This window comes from Epargyreus clarus, unplaced genomic scaffold (assembly GCF_041222505.1).
Source record: "Epargyreus clarus isolate Ecla_fem2 unplaced genomic scaffold, WU_Ecla_fem_2.2 ptg000017l, whole genome shotgun sequence".
Lineage (NCBI taxonomy): Eukaryota > Metazoa > Arthropoda > Insecta > Lepidoptera > Hesperiidae > Epargyreus > Epargyreus clarus.
The window spans coordinates 13,128,404-13,139,016 of NW_027332225.1; the positions used below are offsets into that span (position 1 = coordinate 13,128,404).

General features: G+C 35.5%; 1 protein-coding gene across 2 annotated transcripts; it reads right to left on the reverse strand.

Moving 5' to 3' along the window:
* Positions 1 to 1,601: 1,601 nt before the first annotated feature.
* LOC140749314 (E3 ubiquitin-protein ligase Iruka) lies at positions 1,602 to 9,706 on the reverse strand. 2 transcript variants are annotated; one of them, XM_073082407.1, is made up of 7 exons: positions 9,404 to 9,706; positions 5,915 to 6,058; positions 5,419 to 5,474; positions 4,846 to 4,919; positions 3,551 to 3,712; positions 2,284 to 2,559; positions 1,602 to 1,989 (listed from the first exon to the last, which is right to left on the reverse strand). In XM_073082407.1, exons 1-7 carry the CDS (start codon positions 9,488 to 9,490, stop codon positions 1,832 to 1,834), a joined length of 957 nt encoding a protein of 318 aa, XP_072938508.1. In that variant the 5' UTR covers positions 9,491 to 9,706; the 3' UTR covers positions 1,602 to 1,831. The 2 variants fall into 2 exon arrangements, with proteins under 2 accessions (XP_072938508.1, XP_072938507.1); XM_073082406.1 differs by having other exon boundaries at positions 3,551 to 3,727.
* Between the last annotated feature and the right edge of the window lie 907 nt (positions 9,707 to 10,613).

Sequence of the window (10,613 nt, forward strand, 5' to 3'; positions counted from 1 at the left end):
GTGATAACACACAAAAACGTGTTATGAAATCTACAGTCAAGTGTTTATATTTTACACACTAATGATACTATTAAACTTCTCAATTTATGACTATTTATTATTATTATAGTATCATAGCGTAGTTATAATATAACAACTAGTGTATATAGAGAAGGAAGTTTATAAAATAAATATCTTGAACTATATTGTATTACAATCAACCAGTAAGATAAGTCTCTTATATCTCAGACCTAACAATTAACTAGTATTAAATATTTATCAATATGCAAATACAAACAATGGAAATCTGTTATTACAAACCTTGGATGGCAAGGAATATTATGCAGATACAATTATGTTCAAACTTTATAATACAAAATATGTAACATTAAAACATCCAATTATAGGATATTCAATATTTAAAAAAACATGATATAGACTATATACCTTTTCAATGCCACACGTGAACGATTCTACTTTATAATTAGTCTTTACATTGAATCAATGGTATTATTATTATGTACTAAGTGCGCTCTTCCTCTCACGCGTGATTGTGTCCGCTCTCGGGTCCCTCACGCACACTTTTTTTAACGCAGAAATATCCTCATGGATCCCCTTCTACCCTGGAGTACGAATAAACTTGGTGCAGTTTTCGTGTGCGGATGAAACTTGCATCCTACAAGTGACGCGCGTGCGGGCGTCAACACGCGCGACAGGAAATGCGTTCTACGTGATACACAATACTACATGTCAACGCTATAAACATTCCTGACAACTCGTTCATGTTCGCATGATTAAGTAGTCTTTAGTTATGTGGCTCGAAAACTATACATATATATAAAAAGATGACTATTTCTAGTTTTCTGCCCTAACTGTGTTTTACTTTGATTTCAATAAAATCTTCAATTATTGTTCTGCTCCAAAACATAGATTGATTTTCAAAATGACAAGATCCCTAAAGGGCAGATTAAAAATAAATAAATTATTACTTCATTGCAACTTCATTTTTATGATGAAATTAGTCAATAGGAATTGCACGACAATTAATTTGTACGATATAAAGATTGTCTCTCGATCATAAGAATTATGTGCACAGGTGTGGCCATGGTGGAACTGTGTGGGTCCTTCACTCTACTCTAGTTTGCCGCATGTACTAGATTTAATATTTAATATTTACAATACACGACAGGAATATTATGACTCTTGTATTCTAGTGTGAAGAGTGTAACAGAGAGACTCCAGTTATTATAATCAATCTATCCAATATTATGCCTACCAAAGATTGGCATTTTAGAATTCGTGAAATTTCAATTATATTAATAACAGGCGTTAGTTGTACATGCATCTTATCCATCCGTTTTCCCCACCGTATTATAAATTTTAGTTTATGAACATCTGTGGCCATAGATTGACAATACAATGTATAGTACAATTTTAATTTGCATTGGTCGGACAGATTTTTAACTTCCAGTATACAATTTGTCCCAGCAACGCGACACACGTGACCGAGGTTCACAAAAAGGGTATTTACACCCGACGCCGCGCCGGAGGTGTATGTCGCAGCACGACTATAACCGCGGACGGCCGTCACGGACGATGTAAAAGCACATAAATAAACCGCCGCCATGGTTTCATTCACACCTCATCTGCGCACACACGCACAACACAGCACTCGGTCCGACTATAATACCGCTGACGGCCGCCACGGATGATACAAATAAACCCATACAAATGAAAGCTTCACATCGCGACAGCCGCCGTGGCATCACACCTCATCGTCCGCGCACACACGCACAAGACAGCACTCGGTCCATGTCGGCGGCGGTGTCCGTGGCAGAGGTGGGGGCGGGGCTCAGTCCATGTCGATGTCCATGTCGTAGTTGGAGGTGTTGGAGGTGGAGGTGTTGGAGGTGGAGGAGGTGGAGGCGCTGGGCGCGGGGCAGGGCCGCGCCGGCCGCTGCACGATGCGCCGCAGCAGCACGCGCGGCAACGCCGCCGCTATCGACGTCCCTGTAACACACACATTATTGTTACAACCTGCTATAAAAAATAATAATAATAAGTTTTTATTTCGAGCGACTGATGACTCATGTTAGTAATACAGTATGCTTATTTCCTATGTTACTTCCTAATCTAATCTTATACAAAATTACAATGTGTTTCATTGCCGTGCCATTCCACTAGAAACAGAACAGCATTAGCCGCAGGCTAGCCTATGCGCAATAATGTTTAGGATGCTATTGGTACTACCCTCAAATCTACCACCTTCAAAACTTAATTAATATAATAACGTCATGTTCTTACTAATAGCGTTGGCGGAGGCTTCCAGCGGATTAGGAGTGGCGGTGCTCGAGGGTCCGCTGGCACCGGTTGCGGCGGCGGCATCGGGCACGGCGCCGGAGATGGACGCGAAGAACGGCGCGGCGGTGACGGCCACGTTCGCGAGCGACGGCGCGGCCGGCGTGCCCGCGGGCAGCAGCGAGCGCCGGCAGATGGGGCACGTGGCGTGCAGCCGCAGCCACGGCCGGATGCAGTTCGAGTGGAACACGTGCTCGCACTCCAAGCGGCACACGGTCTCACCTGCAACACATACAATACACTCGTTAAACTAGTTCTTGATAAGCTTACATCGACGACACCTTTTTTTTCGAGGGGGAAACCATCAAAAGATACCGGTGCCGTGGGAGCGATACGGGGTTATGTTAAGTTTAGGTTTTACCACACTAAAGCCCCCTCGGTAGCCGTCCTCACCGCTGCGTAGGGGACTCCGGGATCTCCAATGGAACGCAACCGGAGTCCTCTCAGCGCTCATCGGGCTCCGCCCGAGTGAGTTTCTGTCATCAAACCGTCTGATGTATACGACGGAATGTGACACATACCGCCGCCCTTCCCAGGGTCGCTAGCCAGGCAGTTCGAGCTCCTACTCTTGCCACCAGCAAGCCCGGAAACCCCCCTTTTCGACGCCTCTTGTGGCAGGTAGGGGATACCGTAGCCCTATTCTGATCCCAGAACTAGAGGGACAATATTGATAACACCTACTTATTTTTATCTCTACAGTTGAATTACGATTAAGACCAAGTTTGTGAAACAATTATGTAAAACAATATTAATAGTAGAAAATTCTACTTAAGTTAACAATGTGATTTCATACGAATTATAGAACAGAAAAAACAAAAATCAAGTATGCTACGAGTGAAACCTCCGTCTGTCGGTTTGTATGATTGTACATAACTGTAATGAACTGTGTTGTCATTATTTTATATTTCTTTACTTGATGAGGTACATCCAAATCTGAATGCAATGCAACCAAATGATAATTAATTTCGATTAAGGGTAATATTTTTATTTAACCTTATCTATAAGAGATTTTATTTCCAGTAGTTTGATGTTACATGATAAATGAGTGCCAACATGTATAGTCCGCCTAAAACCGCTAGTCCGCTCTGAACATAGAAATGAATCGCGTCGCCATAGCAGATTGCAGAACTTCAGAGCGGACTAGCAGTTCGGCGCGGACTATACACAACTACCAAAACTTTAGCATAATACAGTAGCATAACAGCCAACTCACCAAGCACGAAGTTATCCCAACATATAGAGCATATAGTGTTAGCGGCGGCCTGCTCCTCGGTGACGGGCTCGTCGGGCAGCGCGGCGAGCGGCTCGCGCGGCAGCGGCGGCGGGCCCGCGTTCTCGAGCTGCCCGCGCAGGTGCGTCACCACCGCGTCCAGCCCTGTCAACCAACCCACTATACACTTTTCATATTGTCCATTTCAAGCACCATTGACGATTAACATACGTATCATCATCATCAGCAACCCATTACTCTCCCACTGCTGGGCACGGGTCTCGTCTCACAATGAGAAGGATTAGGCCATAGTCCACCGCGCTGGCCAAGTGCATATTGGTAGACTTCACATACTTTTGAGATTTTTTTTTATAAATCTCTCAGGTATGCAGGTTTCCTCACGATGTTTTCCTTCACCGTTTAGCAAGTGATAATTAATTTCTAACATATGTATAGTCTGATTCAAATTAGGTGTCCAAAATGTAAACAAAGAAATGTCACTGTCAAAATACGATTACAGGCATAGATATATTATCCTACACAAAATAACAACAAAACAATAACAAACAAAAAACGTAAACGACATAAAAACGAAACGCGGCATAAAGAATGATTTGGATCCCGATTGTGTTACCATTATCACATTTTAATTTTCTACCATAAACCTTGTTTTTATTATTATTACTGTATGAAACGAAATTGAGGTAATATAAATATTGGAAAATATGAATTGCTTTTATTTAGATTATTATTTTATTATCATTTTATTACTTTAATATCGTCAAAAATCAGAAACTACCATTTGAAACGTATTTTCTTGATAGGTCAACACCATTCTTTACATTTTGGACACCTAATTATGAATCAGACTATAAGTTATGAGACAAAAACAGCTAGATCTTAAGTTAAGCTTATGCTGTTCATTTAGTTTGTTGTAATAAAATGCCTGGTTTCTTTCTTCTGCATCCATTCCTGATTCCTGTTATTTGGAGTCAGACCTCCTTCAATGTGCCAAATAATATTTCTGCTTTGGGTTGTTGTGTCTGTCGTTGAGCTTGCTTGAGTTTCTCTTAACATTGGACTATCGGGTCAAAGACGAGCGGCTTCTACCAATCTTCTATTCTGGTAGGTTTAACGCCATATTTACCACATTAATCTAATCACATTTAATAAAATTAATTCAAGTTGTTCCATTGAATAACTTTATCAAATTTACTGTTTGAAGCATTCAAAATTTTATGCACAATACAGAGTAAACCTCTGTACAATACAATACAATTATCTATCAATATGAATACCTTCTCCTCCAAACACATAGTCGCCCGGCGCGCCGACGAACACGAAGGGAGCTCCAGCAGTGATGGTGTTGGTACTATTAGTGGAAAACAATACATCAGTTTTTAAAACTAACAATATGATAAATGAAATGAATATTGGCAAACAATAAAATAATTCGTCTTCGCCATATTGTGCAATCTATGTGCAACAGTAATAAAGTACAGATTTGATACAATACATTGACACATACAATGAGTCACATACATGTAGAAATTAACCCGTGTCACTACTGTCTTACACTATAAGAGTAAAAATAACAGTCATATAATTATAAATAAATAAATATAACAGGAAAGGACTTAAACTATTACGTGATAACAACCCTTACATGTAATTATTAAAATACTCACAGACACTTGTATTATTAAGTGTCAACTATGTGAAGTAATACACTTATTAACTTGAGTCATGAATTCTTTGAATAAAGGAAACTTTCCACTTTTAACATTAATGCCTACATTAAGTTTGAAAAAGAAATAAAATAGATTTTACAGGAAGATTTAAACAAACTATATCTATACGGCTTTACTGACCGTAAACGTCCACCAGTCATTAGGAACGCCAGATCATTGAACACGGCCGGAACAATCTGAAATTAAATAAAATAACACATAAGTTCATATTGATACAAGTACATTTTCATATTCAATACTAAGAATAGTATTTACTCTTTTAAAAATACTTTATATCTGTTTCTGTATATTTTTGACCATTAATTATGTGATGTGATGTATGTAGATTCTAAAGTTAAGAAAATATCAGTGTATAAGGTAGTGGCTGTAGAAAGTATGTCAATAACTACTATTGCCTGAGATAACACATTACAAATTCAATAATCATGCTTCACTGTTTACATTAAGAGTTATCTAAAGATAGAAACAGTGATGTTTAAACTTACAAATTGTAGTAATTTTAAATAACTTTTCTATATAAAATTAAGGGAGAAAAAAAGTAAATATAACCCTTTTACTTAACAACATCTAGGAAAAATAGGAAATATATATTTAGAAGTTACACACAAACACCTACTGGATGCATATCGGATTCATCCAGGTTACTCATGTCTTCAATGTTACTCATGTCAGCATCACTGAAACTGTCCCCCGACAGTCCGTCTGTAGAGTACTCAATTTGTTCCACGAAGCCACCCGTGCAGAATGGACATGTGAAATCCTGGAAACACAAAAATGAATATTGAATAAAAAAGAATTTACCAAATTTCATTGCTCAAATCTGTGAAAAATATTTCACAACATGTAATAAACACATTAAATAAAGAATCTGCGAGTTATCAATATGCACATAAACAAGCAATAACTAAATGACAATCCACATAAATTTCCCCCTCTGAGATGTTATGCAACCTCAGACTTATTATGCCGTAGTATGGTATTAAGGCACTCTTACAAAGCACAATTAACCCAATGTCGAAGTGCACTTAGAACAAACAACAAAAACTATGATGGGCTCACTGAATTTCTGGGTTGGAAAAAAACACCTTTATGCTGTTGTTCCTTTATCACTTTCCCGTGACAGCGCCTGCTAACAAGTGAGTGCTAACAAACAATTTGGCCTGTCAAATATCCCCTAATGACATGTTATTACTAGTAGGGAGTTGAGTGTTCTAATACAGGCGTACAGCCAATCACATGTGTCTTATCTTCTCATTCACTCACACATTCTTCCCTTTCGCTCACACAATTTTCCCTTTCACATATACATGTTTTTTCATGTGTCAACATTTTTTTCTGTCATAACATGAAATAAAATATCTATATACTTCAGTAAATCAATGCTTGATTTGATGCCTAAAAAAAAGTAGTATGAACTTATGACCAAAAACCTATTTTTGAGGAAAAACATTTTAGTTTATTAAATGAATAACTAGTATTAGCAACATCCAGCCATAGATAAGTAAAGATATCTCACCGCCTTGTAATTGATGAAGTCAAAAAAATAATCAAACAGCTTACGGGTTTCATGCATGTACACGAAATTACGCACACACTCACGTAAAACAGTTTACGGTTTTTCCCATAACGTTTCCGACCGTCGTGGTGTAATTAACGCGAAAAAATGCCGACATGTGCAGTTGAATGGTGCAAACACAGCACGGAATCTAAGAAAAAGCGCGGAGAAGTATCATTTCATTCGTAAGTGGTCCAAAAACTACATATTTTTAATATTTCAAAAACACGAAAATAGATAACATTGACAGTACTAAGTGTTGCCAGTACCTCATTGTGAATTACTTTACATATGGGAAATAACTTGCAAGTAAAATTAGATATTGATTGTGTTTTATTTAAATTTAACAGAAATAATAGCTACGTACGAGTAACATGAAATTGAAATATTATAATATTATTAAATTATAATTAAATTTTTGAAATATTTTTTTCAGTCGAATCATAAGGGGTAAATAATAATAATAATAATAATCACCTTCAAAATATTCATACGTAAATATCGACGTAACTTTTGCGTCACTTTACTTTTGGAAGGAATACATTGTCTCTTTCTTGTCAGTAACTTAATCATGGCGGACCAAACACGAAAAATAATGAAACAGTAATATCTCCTCATTTACTTGTGATTCCATGAAGCTTGTTTATTTATTTATTTTTTTTGTTTAATTTGTACATTTACGGATTTAGTTAATCGTTGTTATAGCAATTGTATATTTTATGTTTGTTGTTGTCACTGTCATATATTTTCTTCTGTGTATTTTTTGTTAATTTTTAATATATTTTACTTTTTATTGCTTATTAGCTATGGTGTGCGTTGAGTATATTTCATAAATAAACATTACTTTCGTAATATGTACACATTTAATTTAATCCCTTTTACCTTGCTACTCTAAGCGCCTACTAAATTATACTACTAAGAAAACAATTCGTAATGTGGTGTAGATACAGACGACGGGTTTGGGCATTTTATTGTTTGAATTCTTGACAAATAGAACCTTTTTAGAGAAAGTTTACGTATAAATAACGAATACTACGTAATTTACATAATAAATAAATACATATTTCAAACATTTTAGGGAGACTAGAACAGAGATGTGGCAACACTTTATTATTACGCACACAATTCCAACTGTCAAAACTGGCTTCATTTACTTGTATGGAGTGAGTTATCTTTACTAATCTATGCATCCAGCATGAAAATATCTTTAATTCAGATAAATAAATCCATACAAGTACTAAATAATCATTAATTAATAAATAAATATAATGTAATTATGAGACTCATATCACAAAATCCAGCAATATGAGGACTTAAAATGAGTATCTGATTGTTCAATAAAACACATGAGTTCACATTTAGATAAAATAGGTGAGTGAGGTGGCTGATTGATCTCAATTTCTACATTTGTCTATACATATCATCGTTTGTTTATCAATAAAATTGCCCTTTGTATTATTTCAATGTCAGACTTATTAATATTGCCACTTATTATCATTCTTGGCTTTTGTTTATAAATATCATATAATAATTAATAAATATTAACACATATACAACTGTGTAATTAAATTTTAAACAACAGATTTTTATCATAATCCTGTAGAAAATTTGATTCGTCAAACATTGCTATAAGTCTAACTCTGCCTACTACTATTCTCCCGGTAGTCTAGATAATATATAATCATGAATTTTACAAAAAATAATTAATAACACTGAAGGCCATCAACCAAATAAAGAAAATAATCCACAGAGAAAAAAGAAAACTTATGGGACTGTATTGTCGGTGTCTATGTATATAACATAGAATTACAAATAGTCTACAATACTAGGTCTGATATAAAAGACTACTTACTAGTCCAATACTTCTATAACAATTCAACATTATCAAACATAGAATTTAAAATAAGAATGTGTAATACATCCTTATCAAATTAGTTTTACAAGGAATATGCTAACTACTAACTTGTTCCAACCACGGGTGAAAACTATATTACAATAATATAATATGCTATCAGATGTGAGATAAAACTTCACTTTGTGCGAGTTTTCAGCTAAATTATAGGTCCATCTACATTGTAAGTGATCTATTTCAACTAAGCTTGAAGGACCCAGACTTAAACTATTTGTAAATCGACTCTATAGATAATTATAAATAAAGTCAGATTGTAAAATAACTTTCATAAATATAATGTTTGCTAACTTTTATCATAGATATTTATGTATTTTTGGTTGAAATTTTACATCCCTGACGACTTATTGAGAATGATGTAATTCCTGCGCAATTAAAAAACATTATTATCGATACGTATTGTGTTGAAGTTTTCCTACGATTAAAGTATTGATAAAACAGATTGGAGCCTGCTGAGCTACTTTTATTAGTAAAACGCAGTACGCTCAATACCTACCTCGTCACCTACTTATATCTCGTAAGATATCATGAACCAAGTGGAAACCACGACTTGACCTTGAACACACATTGAACATGATGCGCTGGGTATTTCGCCGGTTCCACGAAGATAACAAGACTTGTAATAAAATATGGATTTTTACCGGCATAACATCCACCAACTCAGTGTCACAGGTATAGCAGAAGAAGCGATAAGGCCTCTGCTCCTCTGCCTCATTAGAGTCGGCCATTATTAACTTTGATTTCTAATTTCACCACTGTTTATTTAACGCTTTTTTAAAGCGCTAAGGATCGTGCTCACTTTCAATTATTGAACAGAAATTTATCAATCGCCATTTTTTCTGCACACAGAGTAAAGTAATATTATTCATACACTACGCTATTAAAGGTAAAGGCGACATTCAGTTGATTCAGTGTTGAATGTAATCTGTATTCTGTAGTCAGTGGTTAATATTCTCTTTGGCTAGCGTATGCAAGCACAGACTACTTATAATGGATACTACGAAGCAGACGTTGGTTCGATAGGAACTAAATCATTCGGATTTCATTTAAATCCATCTCAATTCATTAATTTGCTTTCAATTCATCAGAAGAGTAATAATATGTTAAATATTGATAAATATATTAATTAATTATTAAAATTTTCTAGTTTGTAGCTAGTTTTGACAACTTGATAATATGCCTGTGCATGTGCATAAAAAAATTATAGAACTATAACTTCAACACTCCAATACTGTTTAGCTGTAAAACCTACGTCTCAAGTGCAGTATAATAAAACACATCTTGGAGCAAAATCTATTTTTTAATATATATTCATTGGAAAACTTCTCCAAAGTGAGCCGTCAAATGTTATCTTCGTTTTAAAGCGTACATTAATCATGTACATTTTAAGAGTTAAAAATGAAAAATATAACATGGGATTCGCTTTTAATCGATGGTTTAAATTCAATTTTAATAAATTAAAGCCTAGCTAGGTAGCTACAGATTTATTAAAATCTCCTTCCTCTCATTTTGTCTCTTTATCTGGTATATCTTTTCAGATCACTGTAATAAAACTACATTATTTCTGCTGCATAACGGTGTACCGAGCCCAAAGAGTATAGTAACCTATACCAGGCCATTAATACCAATAAACACTTCATAATAAAGTAATGTACAGTCATAGGTTACTATACTCTTTGGTATAGTCAATCGAATAATTAATCGATTATTTGTCCTAGATAACAACTCTCAGCAGCTGATCAAATATTCTCAAGGTCAACAAATAAAAGTCTATGGATTTGGACAGATCTCTTATTGATCTACTGAATGTAATCATCCGACCAAACAAATGAATTGAAAATGCGATAAGAC

Excerpts from the sequence above, each read along its gene's own strand:
- LOC140749314 (XM_073082406.1), bottom strand. The coding sequence starts at position 9,490 with ATGGCCGACTCTAATGAGGCAGAGGAGCAGAGGCCTTATCGCTTCTTC. Across the intron at positions 4,920-5,418 it reads ATGACTGGTGGACGTTTACG|TACCAACACCATCACTGCTG; the intron begins GTCAGTAAAGCC and ends TTCCACTAATAG. Across the intron at positions 2,560-3,550 it reads TTGGGATAACTTCGTGCTTG|GTGAGACCGTGTGCCGCTTG; the intron begins GTGAGTTGGCTG and ends TATGTGTTGCAG.